Source organism: Limulus polyphemus, unplaced genomic scaffold (assembly GCF_000517525.1).
Source record: "Limulus polyphemus unplaced genomic scaffold, Limulus_polyphemus-2.1.2 Scaffold2615, whole genome shotgun sequence".
NCBI classification, from domain to species: domain Eukaryota; kingdom Metazoa; phylum Arthropoda; class Merostomata; order Xiphosura; family Limulidae; genus Limulus; species Limulus polyphemus.
The window spans coordinates 87562-107934 of NW_013668225.1; the positions used below are offsets into that span (position 1 = coordinate 87562).

The 20373-nt window shown below is 30.7% G+C and overlaps 1 protein-coding gene across 1 annotated transcript in view; it reads right to left on the minus strand.

The window, feature by feature from the left end:
- LOC106467435 (oxysterol-binding protein-related protein 1-like) overlaps window positions 1–20373 on the minus strand; it is a 59130-nt gene that overhangs the window by 34099 nt on the left and 4658 nt on the right. Inside the window, 12 exon segments of the mRNA XM_013927785.2 lie at window positions 1461–1592; window positions 3318–3419; window positions 4954–5017; window positions 5876–5949; window positions 7832–7944; window positions 8700–8804; window positions 8807–8843; window positions 11633–11718; window positions 13411–13522; window positions 14318–14392; window positions 16172–16257; window positions 17751–17943. Of these exon segments, the coding sequence (XP_013783239.1) occupies window positions 1461–1592; window positions 3318–3419; window positions 4954–5017; window positions 5876–5949; window positions 7832–7944; window positions 8700–8804; window positions 8807–8843; window positions 11633–11718; window positions 13411–13522; window positions 14318–14392; window positions 16172–16257; window positions 17751–17913 (1149 nt within the window). The 5' untranslated portion in view covers window positions 17914–17943.

The window sequence follows — 20373 nt, forward strand, 5'->3', positions numbered from 1 at the left end:
AAGAACATTGGTATCAAACGAATATGCATCCTCATTCATCCTGATTTTTTTTGTGAAATCTAAGTCTTTTAGTCTCAAAATTACCTGTTGTGATCTTTCTTTTATGTATTGCATTATGACGTTTTGTGAAAAAAATCTGTACATGATGGAGAAAAACGGATGATTTTCAAATTCCACATATAGGAATTACTATAGGACATGTAAAAATTTATAGACAATAAAACCATCACAGGCCTGTGTTATTGCATATCTTTTTCAAGAAAATGTATTCTGTAAAGTCTGATTCAACTGTTTAAAAGACAGTGGAAACTGACTAACTGCAATGTGACATAGGTAAAACAAGATATCAACAGGCTTGATTACAAGTTCAAGAATATAAATGTTCCCAAAATGTTTCATTATAAACAAAATCACTAAAATAGTACTTGTCCTGTTTGCTGTATTAAAGTTAAATAAAGAAAGATTGTATCCATATATCCACAACTTCGTACAGTTATACCAAACCATAGAAACAAGGTAGTTCTGAATTTTACTTTTAGCTTTTTATAAAGCAAAGCTTAAATAGTTTTGTAACTATATTTGTTACACTACATCAAAAGGCACAAGTATTAATCTAAAACTAACTACTCTATAAACATGCCCACCTAAATCGAAAGTATATTATAAACAGAGCAATTTTTTTTATGTTTACAAACACATGAAACACACCAAAAAATACTGAAATATATTTAAAATACTTGATGCACTGAAGCCAAGTGCACAAGGTAATACGGAAGTTTTACAGAAACATCTGTTGCTCTGAAGCCAAATGCATAAGGCAATACTAAAGTTTCACAGAAACTTCTGTTGCTCTGAAGCCAAATGCACAAGGCAATACTAAAGTTTCACAGAAACTTCTGTTGCTCTGAAGCCAAGTGCACAAGGCGATACTAAAGTTTCGCAGAAACTTCTGTTGCTCTGAAGTCAAATGCATAAGACGATATAAAGTTTCACAGAGACTTCTGTTGCTCTGAAGCCAAATGCATAAGACGATACTAAAGTTTCACAGAGACTTCTGTTGCTCTGAAGCCAAATGCATAAGGCGATACAAAAATTTCACAGAAACTTCTGTTGCTCTGAAGCCAAATGCATAAGGCGATACTAAAGTTTCACAGAAACTTCTGTTGCTCTGAAGCCAAATGCATAAGGCAATACTAAAGTTTCACAGAAACATCTGTTGCTCTGAAGCCAAATGCATAAGGCAATACTAAAGTTTCACAGAAACTTCTGTTGCTCTGAAGCCAAATGCATAAGGCGATACTAAAGTTTCACAGAAACTTCTGTTGCTCTGAAGCCAAATGCATAAGGCAATACTAAAGTTTCACAGAAACTTCTGTTGCTCTGAAGCCAAATACACAAATACTAGACTTTTACCTGAAACATCCATTCTACTAAAGACAAAAACATGATACAATATTTACTTGAAACATCCGTTGCATCGAAGCCAAAGGCACAAGAGAAAATTCCTCTTCATCACTGTCAGTATTACCCATTCCTTGTTTGGTGTAGTGGGTACTGAACTCAATGTGTTCCTTCAGGGCATTTATCCATTTCTAGCAAGATAAAAATCCCATATCAAACATTATTCATTAAATGATTAACATATTTCTTCTTCCTACATTATGCCAATTTAGCTTATCTTATTCGAACTGTAAACAAGTAATAAATCTATAGATAATATATAAAATAGGCTAATACAAAGCCTATTGATAACAAAGACACTCAACCTTCTAGTGATAGCAGTAACCACATACCACTCATCACCCAAAGAATAAAGAACGTACACGTTGTTCGTCTGCCAAATTACACTGAATGCGCAGGGCCTCCTTTGTCCTAGATTCCATTATGTAAATAAACACTGAAAAGAACAATATTATCGACGTCCAAGTTATATTATAAAGTTGACGGAGAACTACCTTTGACTCACTATACAACTCATGTAACTCACTGAGAAAGAAAAACTAGAAGAGATGCTGCTGTTATTACTCATAGTTCTAAGTAAACAAACAATGTTATGTGCTGGACAATTAGCTGCTGTCACTGGGGTTACTCATTTGGGGAGGGTATAAAAACTGAGTATGTGAATCTACATCTTTTTTTTCCATAAAGCATTACTCCCCAATTTTTTGTAGCTGGAGTACCCTTAAACTGATTTACTTATTGTAAACACGTGTGTGAATGTAACTTCGAGAACAGTAAGATACGCATTAGCATTTTGAAGTCTCACTGGATGTGTAGCTACTCAAAACAATTGCTAAGAGGAGGTAACCAAATCAAATGGTTGAAATGGAAACTGAATTAAAAACACAGAAATAAGCAAAGCTGGAGATGTGTGCTCTTCACAGATGAATCTAAGTTTGAATTGTTCAGTAACAGTCAATGACAGTTTGTTCTAAAACAGAGTAAAAAAGTATCCTAGTCAAACATGGTGGTGGATCATTATTCACAGATGAATCTAAGTTTGAATTGTTCAGTAACAGTCAATGACAGTTTGTTCTAAAACAGAGTAAAACAGTATCCTAGTCAAACATGGTGGTGGATCAGTATTCACAGATGAATCTAAGTTTGAATTGTTTAGCAACAGTCAATGACAGTTTGTTCTAAAACAGAGTAAAACAGTATCCTAGTCAAACATGGTGGTGGATCAGTATTCACAGATGAATTTAAGTTCGAATTGTTTAGCAACAGTCAATGACAGTTTGTTCTAAAACAGAGTAAAACAGTATCATAGTCAAACATGGTGGTAAATCAGTACAAGTCTGGGGTTATATGTTAGCCAATGGTGTTAGTGATCTATGCAAAACTAGTGGCACCCTGACTGCTAACAAGGATAAGCAGATTCCCTCATGGACACAAATCACTGGTCAAAAATTCATCTTTCAGCAAAACAATGATCCTTATTTGTTTGTTGTTAAGTCCATAGCTACACAATGGGCTATCTGTGCTCTGCCCACCACTAGTATTGAACCACGATTTTTATCATTGTAACCTTGCAGGTTTGCCGCTGAACCACTGAAAAGTTACTTAAAAATCCTTATCTGTTATTCACCTACAAAGTGTACTGAAACCTAATTTTTAGGGTTATAAGACCACAGAGGTACTGCAGAGCCATTTGGGGGCTAACTAAATAGTTATCTACACAGTGTCTAAATAAAAATAAAAGAGTGCCCTGTAAATATAGCTGAGATATAACACTAAGAAAACAAATAACCAAGAATCTAGTTTTTGTTATAGGTATTCTGCCATGAATCTCTTAATCATTCTTGTTAACAACTCACCTCTCTGTCAAGCTGCTGATAATGAAGAAATGGAACACTGAATCTTTGGTTTGTGTTATCAGAAAAGTGTACAGTAAAAGCTGCCTCATCACTCTCCTCAGCCTGGAATAAAGTACATTCAATAACTAAAGTTATTTTTGAAACTTGAATAAATATCTTATAATTAAGGTGATATATTTTTCAATAACTAACACAGATGAATAACCACTAAGGTAAAAACAAATTATATAAAATGGTATTTTAATTATAGAAACCTATAACTTTTAAAAACTACAAATCTGACTTACTAATTTGTGTCTGTTGCATACTTGGAAATTTCTTCTGTTTTAGTAATTTTAATTCTGTAACTTCTGTTACATTATCAAATAAAAACCTCATTGTTTATCTTTTTTCCAAATCATAATTGTTCGTAAACAAAAACAGGAAAATGGAACACAGTGCGACATTAATCTACCAGAATTAAATGCTATATCATTTTTTTACACCTAACTGAAAACATATATATCAGGCATCTTAAACAGTTAGTACTAATATCAAGAAACAATAATTAAAAAAAACATGTCCTCTCTCAATACCTTTCAAGGTTATACAATAATATTTTCAGGATTAGAAAAATATTGTCATTTGATGTAATGCTTTTGTTTTAACACTGAATACGCAGCATGCATTATGTTTTAATGCAAATAAAAATGATAGTTACTTTAAAATGTAAAAGATAATTTGTTTACATACCAGTACATGACAAGAAAAGCTTTATTTTGTTCGTTTTTACTTGACATTCATCAACAAATACATATAATGTTTTGAAAAAAAATCATGAAATAGTAAAAATGCCTAATTTGGAACTACTGACCAGAGAGAAGACAGCCTGTCAGTAGCACCCTACCATCCATGCTAAAGTATAAATTTCATTCTTACAATGCAATCACAGTTTAAAGTGTGGGGATTATTTTGTGGTATCTCTGACTTAAACCTGGTTTGCCAGCTCTGATACCAAGAGCTCTACAAAAGGACCAACCCAAACTGTATCAAGTTACTGAAATGGAAAATATATAGACCATGTCCAGTTGTAAAAAATACCATAATAAGACAAAATGAAATTACATCTGAAAAGCTAACACTGTTGAATATGACTGTTAATGGTGGCTCAGTTATGATGTAGGAAGGCATCAGTATTAAGAGTATACAGATATTACTGAGATTCCAGGAGGGTGAAATGCCGCTCACTGACAATTTTAAATAATACTGGGCCCATCAATACAACTTTGCACTTTCCTTAGTTGCAATCACACCAGGTTTGGTTCATATGCACAATAATGACAGGTGTCATATTGTTATGTTATGCCTTTGACAAACAACCTTGATCAAAAAACTTCTGACCAGAAAAAAATTTGGATTTAAATCCTATAAAATACTTTCGAGACCACCTTGAAAGTTGTGTACATCAACTCACATCACAACGTCACTAAGCTCGGTATTACACCGAGTTTTAAAAAAAACATTACCTTTAAATTGTTGTCCTTTTGATTTTTAGTTTATGTATACATATAGAGAAATTCCAACTTATTGTTACAGTAAACAACAAGACCAAAAAAAAAAACTAAATTAGGTAATAAAAAAAAAACTCAATTCTTACCACAACTTTAGCTTCATCAAGATATTTGTAGCTTTTTCGTTTTGTCCCAGTAGCTGCATCAGCTCTACAGTAGATAAAAAAGGGAGAAAAAGATGCTTCACTGATATATATACACATAGATTTTCGGTTGAATTATTTGCAAATATCATAAAAACAATTTATGCCTTGATTTGAGCTATTACTTCTTTACTCAGTATGTAGACTATTATCTAAAGTTACACCATCAATGAAGTTTTGAGAAGTTGTGGGTTATAACATCAAAAACCTAGCCTCTATTTGATTTTCCTTACTAAATGTCTTGTTTTTCATCTGGATTGTTTGGATATGTCTGATAGATAGGTCATTCCCAATGCTTTTGGGAGCTATTGCCACAGACAATAAGTGAGAAGTGAAAAAAAAAACTGAGGTATGTTTACAGATATGAATTTTGTTTAGTTGCCTGTTTAATAAATATTTGTTGATTTTAAACCATCAAAACAATGGTTGTATGTATTTTCTTTAATAAATTATATTATAAATTAAATATATGAACAAAATCCTTTCTTGTATGCACATTCAAGTACAGACACTTTTTTTGTTGAGAATTTCACCCTTACTCATATTAATGCACGTATAAAACTTTAAACTTTATCAGTAGATACATCTGGTCCACCTAGTGCAAAATTATTAATGTACAAGATGTCACACTAGTCAAAATTAAAAAACTTAGATATTTATGAGAATCACTTGGCAATCTGGGACAAAATTAAGCAAGAGAACACGGTAATTTTTATTTTAAACTCAGAATTACCACTTTAAGTAAAAGGTGTTGTTAATAACACATAAAACACTGAACTTAATGATCATTATAATCTTAACAAAATGTTCATCTTAATTTTAAGCATAGTCAAAACAAGATACAACCTAAAGTGTCGCAGCATACCTGGAGAGAAAAAAAGAAAATACTCCTCTTTCTAAAACAGCCCAAAATGGTTTCCAACCCAGAAGTTTACTTTTCTGAGGAATTAAAAAAAAGTGATTAAATGAGAAAGAACAGCAAACAGTAAAGTAAGAACACACACACACACATATATATACCCAAAAATATGTAAGTATTGAAAAATTAAATACAAGTTCTGTGCACAACAAGTCAACTCACAAACAACATTTCTGAAAGAGGAGGAAACACCTCTACTTTTAATCTACTACTTATTACAAAAGAATATATCCAGTTCCAATCTCTTTAAACATGAAGTTTTTTAAAAACTACAAGTCCAGACTAATCCACAGTAAATATAAAGACTGAAATACTCATGTGGTACCCATTTTTAATTAATACACATAAAAGACTGGAATGTGGTTTGATCCTTTCCCAACCGGTATATGTTCTACTCAGTTTGAGTTCATGCACACTCACAAATCAGCTTTCAGTATTTAATTACAAAAATAATAATTATAATTGTATTTCAATACGATGTTACTAAAACATATTTTAAGAATCAATATTATACCATTCTTTAATGCTTATCTAGTTTATTTTAGAAATAAAAATTAAAAAATGTCCAAAATGTGCCATCTTGTCTCTATATGTCTGAAACATATACATCACACACTTAACTCTCCTAATAAGATATCATGTTTTTGGGTTAGTTTGGATGTTTATTTTATGTTTACGTACTTTTCTGTTGTTTTTTTCCAGCTACAGATTTATTAATTGAACCCACATTTACTTCATTGCCTGCTAGGATCTTAAAAACTTTATGACTGGATTTCAGTTCTGAAAAGCCAATAATCATTAGTGTGCCATACAAATTAGTTACAAACTTTAAAATGCTGAGGTTTGGTATTTCAAGGGGTAACAGGGCAACCTCGAGACGAATGTTTTGAAATATTTCTCAATTAATTATAGGCTTCATTGTTGTTTTTACAGTTTATGATGAGGTTCTTTTCATTCCTGATAATTGTTTTGTATTATGTCTGTTTGAAAGGTACAGGAATATTATTTTATAACAGGATATCAGTTAAGGACACTGTGGTCTAATGAATAAGCTAAGACCTGCAGCAGCAAACTACTCAGATGACACAAATATTTCTTTTTAAATTGAATATATTGTTAAGTCTTATGTGTGTGAAACAATACCAGGAATTCTCATTTAGTGAAACAAAACTATAATTTTCAGACACAAATTGATCTCAACAAAAAAATGCTGTAGTTGATAACGTATCATGCCTGACAAAGGTAGTGTTCACAATGTTGAAAAGTTAGGTAACTGTTCATTGACGAGTCTTTGTCAGTACTTTCATGTATGAATTACAGCATGAGGTCAACAGCTGAAAACAGCAAAGATGAGTGCCAAAGGAATACATTAATGCATATCGAACAAGTTAAAATTGGATTGGATATATAAAAAGGAAATTTATATCAATAAAAAAAATCATGATAAAAAGAAGTATTTTTATGTTTTTTCCAAACAGTTTCTCAACACGATTTTGGACACTTCATACCTAAATCAAAATGATATATTTACTGTATCTAGTTTCATGAATATCCTTATACAGAAACTAAACACTTTTAAGAAAGTTTGTACCAAATTTCATGCAACTTGGTTAATTATTTTCAGCATAACAACTAAAAGAACAAGACAAGAGATATCAGTGATATCCCTCCAGTCCAAAAAGGGTTAAAAAATATACACACTGTATTTATATTAATGTTACATAATAAAATACACAAAATTACTCATTTCAAAAAACCACTATACCAATTCTGATTGAAGCTTTTCCTATGCAAAAATAATTTTTTTTGTAAGTTTAGTTTTACTAGATTTGTATATAAAAAAGAATTCAACTCAACAACTATAACGAAATGCGTACAAAGTTATTAAAAAAAAACATTTACCCTTAACAATGGTCCCTCAAATCTAACAGCATTTTTCTGAAGTTTCCTAATTGGCTGGACACAAAGAATTTGTTTCATATGAGGATTTGTTGTAAGGTCTGCAGCTATTTGACCTAAAAAACATTGTATTTATATACAATAAAAATAAATGTTAATTAAACAATATGCATCACTGATTTTCAATGTTGAGATGCAATGTAGCAATTGCATGACAACATGTTTCACTTCAAATTGTTTCTCAATTAAACTAATGTCACTTATAGTATATTACATAAAAATATGATGCCGAAATGAACAATACTGTAAAAGGAAGACAATTTTTTTTAACAAAAACAATGACCAAAATGTAACTCTTAACAAATTTTAAACCCATTTTTCTGGAATCACATTTTACCTAGTTTGTAAATGTAGCTCATCTTAATTATTAAATAGTGTATTTAACAACCAAAACAAGTAAAATAGAGGAACTAATATGTCATGAACAATTGGAATTACTCTTTAAAACATAATTAAGAAATCCAACGATAATTACAAAAACATTTAGGTGTAAATGATGTTAACACACGGAAATTTATGATAATGTACAATAGACTCTGTAAAACTGTGTAACAGAGGTTATGGTTAAAAATAAAAGAAGTAATGATACATGTACACGGCATAACCAAGATATAAATGCATGTGAATATTCTGAGGCAAAAAAGAAAAGAAGACGAAAGGAAGTCTTACAATTTTTCCTGACTTCTTTTTACCCTTTTTTCAGGTTTTCTAACTTTTAAAATTTTTCCAAGTTTGTGGCCAGTCTTACATAATACACATTATTTGAAAAATCGTTTCAACTTAACACCTTCCTCACATCAAAGACTGTTACCTCGATGATTTTTAATGGAAGAATCAATTCCACACTGTAAAAGCAACACCGCTGTTTCTTTCTGTCCTCTATAAGCACAACAGTGAAGGGCTGTATTTCCGAGGTGTCCGTACAATTTATATTTGGTGGGTTGGCATCATGAAGCTACAGAAACCAAAGACAAATCTAGTTAATCAGTTCATGAAAAACACATCTCTAATAAAAGGTGTTGAACATGACAGAAATAAAAGAGAAAGAAAACGATCCTGTGTTTTATATCATTTTTTTTCTTTCATTCTTCTATTTAACCAGTGCTTATATCTGTGATAAAGTTAGAAAGTTCTGAATAGTACCCAACACTAGAGCTGGGAAGTTAGTGAAATTTGCTAATTGATTACATTCAGTTAATCATAAAACTTGAATAGTTGGAATAATCGAAAATAGTAATAACTAGAAATACTAATCTCAATTAGTTAATTATTTGCACGAGTTGTGACACTAATTGATTAAGCTTAACAGCCTTGAATTAATCTAAAATAATAATGAGAAATCATAATTGCACTTTTTCACTTACTTCGATAGTTAGAATAATCAGAAACAATAACAAATGGAACCCTAACTTGAGAAACAGGTTATATTCTTGACACTAATTGATTTACTCTTAAATTTGATCGATTATTTTACATGATAATAATTAATGTAATTGATTCTCATAGGTAGTTAACTATAGTGGTTAATCAAATTAGTCACCCAACACTAGTTTATTATCACAAAATACACACTAAACAAAGCTGCTCACATACAACCAAAACATGGTACAATAAGATCTTCACCAAATTCTAAACGACTAACTAATCAAAAACATCTTAGGTGTGAAAAAAAAAGGTGAGTGTGCGACTTAAAGGAATGAAATCAAAATTGGTGGCCAAACTGGTATCTACACTTATAGTATTGATAAGAATTTTACAACAAATGTTCATTCATTAGTTAGACAGGACATGTTTTTTTTATTCAACTTGAGGCATGATGGTGGGTGAAACAAAATACACAGCCTAGTTAACTGATGAATGAATATTTACTGTAAAATCTTATCAATACTGTAAGTGTAGCTACGCTTTTGCGGCCAATTTTGATTTCATTCCTATATGTCACACACTCAATCCTTTTTTTTTTCACACCTAAGGTGTTTCTGATTAGATATCATGACTTTTGTCAATACACAACAACAAACAGCAAGCAAGAAAATGACACTCAATATTAACTCACATTAGCCTTAGGATCGCAACCCTATTATTCGAAACAGACCTTTACTTTACAGAATTAACCAAATTCTTTAAAACACATGGTGGTAATTTTTCCTCTCTAAAACAGTGTTAATAGCTTCCTTTACAGTAATGCCATGGAATTCAGATTAACAGTTTCTTGTCATCACCCCCAAGCAATCAGTACAGCCGTATCAAACATCATTATTCATGCTAATTGTTTAATCTAATATCACATGATGCTAAATGCTCTTTAATTAGGATAATTTCATAAAATTTAGTAAATCTGTGCTGAAAAGTTGACAATGAATAATAACTGTAAACTCGTATGATTCTTTTGAAAACTCGAGCTAGAAACTGATAATGTAGTTTTGCTTGGCCTAACCAATACTTATATACCAGCACTTCCTTTCACTTTATAGTTTTGCTGCTCTAAATCAGCAGTCTTCAATCCAAATGACAAAAAACTAAAAATGGTCCACTTTTTCTCTTAAGTGAAACTGTAGTAAAAATGTTAGTAAAAATTTTCATCAAATTTTACCAGTTTTTGTTAAATAACTTTGCACGTGCGGCTTATATTTACATCAAATGAGACTCTTAATTATAGGTTGTAAGGATACATCAGTGAACCAAATTTGAAAAAAATCCATAAAAGTTAAGTATGTTTTTCTATCAAATAAATTTTCCGTACTTTTGGTGTGAAGAAAAAAAGGAAAAAGGAGGAAACTCCATCAAAATTGGAGATGTTATATCTCACATATTTTTTAAAGGATTGCCTTGAAATTTAGTAAGAGTCCAGTAGAGCACATCCACTGAAAATATGGATATTTTGTATTATCACAGTCCGAGATACAGAAGGTAGAATATTGTTAAACTCTCACTCCTGTTAATAACACAGCATGTCCTGCAGCAAGTTGTTTTAGGCTTCAAGCCACATTACCGTGTGTCTTGATTATCTTCACGTCTTAATTATAGTAAACTGACCATACTGATATAGTCAGTTTAAGTTGCAAAGTCTGAAATATTAATTGTAACCCAAACTAATGCAGATATTTCTCCAGTCTCAAGAGGGTACACAACACTAAGTTTTTTGGTAAGTTATATCCACCAAATTAGTGAAACACTTTCATCACGGTAACTTACTGATGTATCTAGTCAGTGACAATCACCCAAGTACACAAAATCATCAATAATATTTCAGGATAATAAAACTTCTTAATTTTTAGATAAAACAGAGCAAAACATTAAAAAGATTTTCAATGTCTCACCAGGTTAACCTCAGATACAACTACAATGAGTTCAGGGGCAATTAATCCACCCTAAACACAAAGAGCATTTCAAACCTGCTCAATTTCTTGATTGGATGCAAGATAACCTGAAAAAAGATACAACTGTTCTTTTTTTTATTTATTCATTTTTTTTTACACTGTTTTGTCAGTATACCTCACATCAGTTTTAAAATTCAGTCTAGTTTGTTTTAAAGCACAAAGTTCCTCAATGGGCTATCTGTACTCTGCCCATCGTGGGTATTGAAACCCTGCTTTTAGTGTTAAGCCTAGAGACTTATCGCAGAACCACTGCGGGCTTTAAAATTCAGTAATTCATCATTTCTTCATTGTGCCTTAATTGTAACACTGAAGCTGATGTGTATTGTTACTAATAAACAGAATCTCTGGTAAAAGCTCAACGTACGAGCTTGTTCAACGTTTGTAGATCTCCTTCTCGTGCAGCACTAAGGAGCTTGGCCTCTTTCCTCTTCACGTCCGCATCTTCTGCAGCTGTGAAAGGAATGGAGTTGTGAGTATCTATTTCATCAAAACATATTGTAAGCTTTAAAACACTGCACTTTTTATGCATAAAACTTTAACTGTTTGAAAAAAAAAAGACTAATTTTAAAAGGTCTAATAATTCATATCATTTACTTCCTTTTCCTTACTTTACAAAGGTCTAATAATTCATATCATTTACTTCCTTTTCCTTACTTTACAAAGGTCTAATAATTCATATCATTTACTTCCTTTTACCTTACTTTACAAAGGTCTAATAATTCATATCATTTACTTCCTTTTCCTACTTTACAAAGGTCTAATAATTCATATCATTTACTTCCATTTTCCTTACTTTACAAAGGTCTAATAATTCATATCATTTACTTCCTTTTCCTTACTTTACAAAGGTCTAATAATTCATATCATTTACTTCCTTTTCCTTACTTTACAAAGGTCTAATAATTCATATCATTTACTTCCTTTTCCTTACTTTACAAAGGTCTAATAATTCATATCATTTACTTCCTTTTCCTTACTTTACATGTCAAATAAAGAAACAATGCTATTTGAGACTGAAACCACATTCTTATATACATGTTATTAAGGAATTCCATGATATTTTCATTTTGAAGTAGTTAGAGAGCAAACAAGTTTTAAAGATCCTTAATCACCCTTTACTACAAAACACTATTACTATGTAAGATTTCACGGATCTTTTTCATGATTTGAAATATGAATGCCCATACAAACATACAAATAGTTTAGTTACCATAACACAAGAAAATGAAAAAGTAAAAAACATAAGAATTTTTTTAACAAATACCTCCGAGTAGGAGTTAACATATTAAATGGCATTAATGGCACAAATAATAAAAGAAACTCGGTGCTTAAAGGAATAAATCAAATGCTAAAAACAATAATCATCCAAGTGTAAAGTGTCATGAAGCCTGTTTGTGCAATGACATACATATACTTAATTTAGACATTTCCGTACATATTAGAAAGGTAATACTACAATGATTTACAAATATGAACAAAATCATAAACGTTCTTTAAGTTAATCCAGTTTAACAATGTTTTAAGTCAACTTGACTACGTATTGTCAAAACTTTAAATGAGCTCTGGGCAACCAATGTCACAGGAAACCACAAGTTGCAGCTCAAGCCATTTTATTTACTCTACACTAATGTAAAGCAATTTATAATCTGGTCTGGCAAGTTACAAGGTTAAGCTTCGTTAGTAATTATTCAGACCACATGCTGTGACATCATAAAAGGGTGTCAATAAATCCCTAACAGAAAAGGAAATCCACATAAAAAAACACGACACAAATATAAACCTATGCTAACAAAAATGCAATAGATGAATTGTTTACAGACAAGACTTCTTGGAGCTGTGCAAAAATGAATGTCGGAACATTTTATTCATTTTAATTTATGTATTAAATTAATGTTACATAATGACAAAATGTCAATACTAAAATCTTCTCCGAGCTACAAATTGTTGAAATAGGATTAGAATTATTTGCTGTTATGTTAAACTTATATTAAAGTTTTTCTTCGTTACCCATTCAAGCCTTATTAGTCTTCCATTTATTCAAAATCTATTATAACTACTGTCCTTTACTAATATTTTATAATTTTTCTGTGCTGTTCTTCACACTTACCAATCTTTAATATAACCTATACTTACAACACATACCTTGCAATAATTTCCGAACATCTTCACCTTTGGCAACATCTTTTGGTCTTTGCCCTTCACCATTTCTAATGAAAACGTCAGCATCATTGGCTAGCAATAAAATAACGAGTCCCTAAAATGAAAAAAAAAATCCATACAATTTTTATTTCCTATACTGTTTTGTATGTTGCAAAGTTGCTCCTTTGTGTGATTCATATCTTTTTCCTACTTCATGTATTGTTCATAATACTGCACAAACTTGTACAACAAAACACAATGACAAAAAAGTACAACAATGGCCAAGAATTAAGTAGTATTATTCTTCTGCGTGAATTCTAAAACATTTTTTTATGGTGCACATGAAAGGACTAATCGTTCTATACTTCCAGATGACATAGAAAGGCTTCAATGCATGCAAAAATTACAGAAACTTGCAAATCAAAAATTTCATTTGTAAAAAAAAAATTTAATTGCTAAGAAATAGATCACTCTAGAAAAAACTTAAAATATTTGACATGTTTAACAGCACATACTCTATCATTAATGTTGTAAACAGCAACACTTCTATTGCAATTATGCAGTAAAGATCATAACTTGACCAAATTTATTTGCATTAAATTATGTTAATGAAATTCATAAGAAAAGTTATTAAACTTATTATTTCAATGCAAGTTGTGTGAACTTCTTATACTTTTTTTTTAAAAGTCATGCAACTCTCTGTGAACAAATAAATAAAACAAATATTTAATTTTCAGTATTATTTCTACAATATGTTGAATCAAATAATTCTGTCACACATAAAACAAGGACAAATATTTTATATTTCATCATAATCACCAAAAAAACAAAAGTTGACAATGTTTGCTAGTAGTTAAAATTTCAAAACTTCGTGCAAAAATTCTCTTGTAAAGGTATTACTTAAGCTCACCTCTCTCCCAGTGTAAGCTGCTTTGTGAAGAGGGGTATCACCTGCGTCATTGACAACATTCACATCTGCTTTGCTCTAGAGTAAAGAAATATGAGTATCTTATAACAAAATTTCTCAAAGTATCTCTCATACAAATAAGAGCTTTCACTGACACAATTTTTCACAATCTAAATTATTTTACATTAATAGCATAAATTTCACAAAATGTTGAAATTTAGGAGCTATTTACACCTATGTTAATGATTGAATTCAACTAAATGAGAATGGGCAATCAAATAAGGAAGTATTATTGAAGAAAATGTGGAGTTTGACTAGTGTAACTCATGAAATTTAAAGAAATCGAGCATCATCTCACCTATTTATTTACAAGTTTAAAATAACTATATCTCAAAGTTTTCTTATGCAGGTGTAAACTACAACAGGTCAAACATTATTCATCTCCATTAAGTGCAAGGTCATCAAAGCAAGTGCACAACACCTAATAAGATATTAAACTGGTAGATAAGTTGAATTACATGTCATGCAGTTGTTGGTAAGAAATAAAAATAAGCTCTTAGTTATATGACGATACAAAAACATACATTTGGTGTGTCTACATCGTAATCTGACAATTCTATTATAAAATGAGAGTTTTCAGCCTTTTTTTAAAACAAAAGATGACGATACTTTTTGATCCTGAGTATGAACTTGTAAAATGGAATTACTCCCATGTGCACAAGTGGGGGTCAAAGTGTAAGAAGTCTGACCTTGTAAAGAGTGCCATTCAATATGGTCTTATAAATTTGATGTTAGAACTATCAAAATCAACATTATACGTTACCCCGTATTGCTGGTTTTGCAACAGTCTGTATTATAGAAAATACCAGATACAGTATACAGGGATGCTGAAAAAACTGTAGATGTGAATTTGAGAGACTGTATAGGTTAGGCAAATGCAATTTGAAATCTGTACAATGGCAAAAATATCTATTCTTCACATGAACATCACTTTGCTCTCTGCCTTGTCAGGGCCCGAGTCAGATTGACTTTATCATTTCTCAGACATATCTTAACTACAAAAAGTTTATTAACATGTCTGAATTTTTTGTGTACAACAGACTTGTAAGATTTATTAAAAATATGCCACATTTCATGAAGGTACACTCTGTAAACTCAAAATTATAGTCAAAACTCCTTTACAAAAATGGGATTAGTCCAGTGGACTGACCCCGTACACATTCAGTTGATACAAGGTTTTCCAATTCTTTTCATTATCAGTAACATCACTCAGACACTTTAAAATATGTGCACTTATTATTTAATTATTTACAGCACTTGACCAGCTGTTTTGTGCAAATTGCCCATACATAGAATAAGTGATAAATTTATAACGATACTATATTGAAATAAGAAGGTAAAAATTCAGGGTATGTTTGTATGCCACATTTGTTAACAGAAAACAACCTTAATATATCAAAAAACTTTGATTTTTAACAACAAGCTAGAGAAATGCACGAACATACCAAAACATGAAACTATGTTCCACCGGTACCAGCAGTTGAATAACTGATGTATGCCCAAAATAAGAAACAAGATGAAATGCCAACCATCCACAGTTAATATATCAAAAAACTATTTGATTTTTAACAACACACTAGAGAAATGTACTGGTAATTAAATGAACATACCAAAACATGAAACTATGTTTCACCTGTAACAGCTGTTGAATAACTGATGTATGCCCAAAATAAGAAACAAGATAAAATGCCAACCATCCACAGCTAATATATCAAAAACTATTTGATTTTTAAGAACAAGCTAGAGAAATGCACTGGTAATTAAATGAACATACCAAAACATGAAACTATGTCTCACCTGTAACAGCAGTTGAACAACTGATGTATGCCCAAAATAAGAAGCAAGGTGAAATGCCGACCATCCACGGTTACTTTTCTGTGTCCCTACAGGAAAAGTATCCATTTAAAATGTTAAAAAATTACAAATAGTATTAAAAAAAAACAGATTTAGATAATGATTATAAAATAATTCTGATTTATGTTCATTTCTTACTTGACTTTCTTTTACTTTTAACTCATTTGTATTTTTATCTTGAAACTTTCTTTTGTTAGGGGCTCATCACACTACTTCTTGGTTAACACTACAGAAATGAATTTTAGATTAAACCAGTTCTCTAGTGTTAAAAAAACAAGCCTTGAAACATCATGTGGTGCCCTGAATGAATGAAAGTTTCGAGATAAAGATGTAAATGATTCAAGGATAAAATAATTTTGATTATTAAACAGACATACACCAAAATAGAAAGAAACTAGTAGCACAACTAAATTACTTTTACTGGTTTAACTCATTCAATCAAAGAGTTTGGTTAAAACTAATTACTTCTTCACAGGCATGATGGACTATTACAAAGAGATCAGTTTTATAGTCTTTCATGTTTATTGTGTTCCTGAATTCAGATTTCTGTTAGTCTTTTTGTTTCCCTAATGTATTGAAATCAATGATCACAAGGCAGGCTTTAAGTGTTTACATATCCTTTGTATGTTTTCAAAGAGACATTTCGAATAGAAATTTTCTTCCTGCTTATATCTCATGTTTATCTTCTTTATCAGGTTTTCAGGTTGCCAAAGGAGGTCATTGTGATCTGTTTTCCTCATCTTCTAAACATGTTGTATAATATAATCTTGTTTATTCTGTTGGGGTATTTACCAGTATTATCACTATCTCAATAACCAGATGCTGATAAATACCTTGCACTACAAATCAAGTTTATTTGTTTCAGAATTTTCACACAAAGCTGCACAAGGGCTATCTGTGCATACCCACAATCCCAAGTTCACAGCAATTTTTTGTGTTAACAGGAAGTGAGTCATAAATCCTTGGATCCACTAGTCCACACCCAACCAACCATATCCTTGTCTCAACAATGAAACAATAAAAGTCATGAACTAAAACAAGTAAAGATTTGTTTCCACAAAAAAGAATTTTTTTTTTAATTAACACATATCCCAGCAATCCAAATTTCTAAAGTAATTTTTATGTGGTATTATATTAAAGACTTTCTGAAAATCAAGACATATAACAATGGTCATGGTGCCCTCTTCTACACATAATAAAATAACCTCAAAAACCTTTTTCACATCGAGAGGCAAGAATACTTTCTGAAACCTACACAGGAAAAATATTATAAATTCTCTTCCTGTTAACATTTTTACAAGTCTATTCTGTTGTACATTTTTTGTCCACATCAGAAGGATTCAAAAATTTAATGTTCAAAAAATATATACATATATTAATATAAGTCTCCAGCGTTTACTCATACAGTCAACAGAATATGTTGGCATGTAATTAATTTATATATTTTTTACATAAAGACCTATCTCCAAATATAATACAAATCATTTAATTACTAATATCAAATAACTAAATCATTCCTAACCTCTGCAGTTAATGTCAAATGAAAGATGTCCTTTTATTCTCTCTTTCAATAGTTGATTTACTATTTGAACATTTCCACTGCGAGAACTCTGCAACAGTTGATCTTCAGGATCACTCTCAAGGGAAGAACTTGATTCAGACTTGTCATCTTCTTCTTGCTGCATTGTCTTGCATTGATTAAATTATAGGGTTGGCTGTTGAATGTGTAAACAGTACTAAAAATATAACTTTTCAGTCAACAGTTATTTAATAAATTTAGTGTCTTTTGATAACTTCTATACTCATACACTTAAACAAAATTCGTTGCAATAAATATAGTACTTCATAAAACATCATTTGTCAAGTCACAGTTTGAAAAATTACTCAGGAAACATTTAGATAATTAAAGTAGTAATGTGTGTGTGTGTGTGTGCGCGCACACACACGTACGCACATGGGAATCTTTTTTAAACTTCATCAAACTAAGCAAAAATGAAATTAAATGTAGGGAAATACAGACAAGCTTCACCATATGTTTAAGTGACAGATGTGTATAGAGAGTACTATGCACTGCGAATGGAAAAGTATTTGGGGAATGGATCTGTCATCCCTCAGAGACCCATCTCAGAAAACATTGTTTTCATGTGAATTTCATTTGCTTATAGATACAGAGAGTACTGGTACCAACACCCTGTTGATTTTTAATACTTATCTCCGATACCCAGGTTTTGAAAGCATCACTAGATATGATGTCTTAATACGTAAGTCATTCGACTTGCCATTTTTGATCAGATTATTTGGCTCAAAGTGTGTTTTGTACTAGAGGTGTTTGGTGGGTATCATGTGTGGTAGAATAAGTTTACCCCACTTATGTTTAACTTCACAGTTACGGAGGCATCTTGCACGGCCATCAGATTTATTCTACGCACCTAACCTCATATGCAAGTAGTCTAGGCAGATCACTTGACTTCAAATATGCAACACTTCCTTTACATATGATAAACTTCATGCATTCAAAAATTAAAATTGCAACCAAAAAATATATTGTACACAAAGCACGACTTTCCCCCAAGTAAGTTATAAATAAAGCTGGATGATAAATGGAATTTGCTTATCAATTAATCATCAGGCTCATTAATCAACTACATTCAAGTAATTGACAATTCTCACCTGAGACTGATATTCCTATTTCCAACTTGTTTTGGTTTTTGAAAAGATATTTTCAAACTACCCTTTCATTAATATGATAAACATCGTTACATACGAAATGTTAGGACTAATTTATTTTTTTAATCATAAACTGTTGAGCGCGAGTATAGATCACATGCACAATGCAACACAAAACCTATAAAAAATATTATTAGTACAGTTCCTTTGGTTTCTCCTAAACAAATTTCCACAAGATTAGTACCAAAAGTGCCAATTTCTTTTTTTGATGAAAATAAACATTACTTGCTGACATTGATTAGAAATCAGGAAAATATTAAACATAAAATTTACCAAAAGTGCCAATTTCTTTTTTTGATGAAAATAAACATTACTTGGTGACATTAATTAGAAATCAGATTTTATGGATATTACCCTTCTCATGTCCTTTAAAAAAATTTTCTCCAGCAGTGTTGCATGAGAAATTAGTCAGTAAGGTTAATAAAAAAAACACAGGATTGTTATGGAAAACTGGGATATTCATTACTAAATAAATTTATTATTTGTTAAAAATAACTGTTATTAAATAAAAAAGAGCACACCATGTTTACAAAAAAACTGGAATATCTGACTTTAGTAAACAATTAATAAATAAATTATTTATTATTGAAAATAATTGTCCTTCAATTTCATGTGATAAAACTAAAATATTCTTATAATATGCAATTGAAAAAAAGAACCTATGAACACAAAAACAGCACAATATTCACTATTCTGCAAAAAAATTGATCATATTACTTATAGATGACCTATCTACAAAAATTAAAATGATTAATAAGATGGAAATATGAAAACAAGAAAACACAATTATTTAATTAGCAATTTTTCCAATTATTATCTTGTTTCTAATTCTATTATCATCTTGGAAATTTTGATCAATACATTTACATTTTACAAGGAAAAAGTAAAAAATGTCATTATACATCTAGTTCAAAGTTTCCGTAATTAATTTATTCAATCATGTTTACATAAAATATTATATGTAATTATAGTTTTAAAACTAAAATAAATTTTGGATTTTATGCATTAGTAACTGAATACAGATTAGTATAACTTTTGAATTAAGTTTGTTTTCACAGTCTCGCTTACATGCGATTCATCTGTTACAGTGGCTTCTAACATTTAGAGCAATCAAGGTATTCTGCAGAACAAAATCATATTATCTTGGCACAGAAATACATAAGGCTGGTAGTTAAAATCCCTCAAGTGAAATTTACGATTCTCCTGCATGTATACACATGAATATAAAGTGAGTTGTAAATCAATCATTTACCATTCAAACATTAATCAAGTATGGAACAGTTAGAAATTTTCTGGACCATTTAATCACAGTATGTAAGATTAATTGTATAGTGACCATTGAAATAATGTTATGCAAGAAATAAATTGAAATATAATAACCAGAAAATTATAGAAAAAAAACCTTAAGACAAATTAAG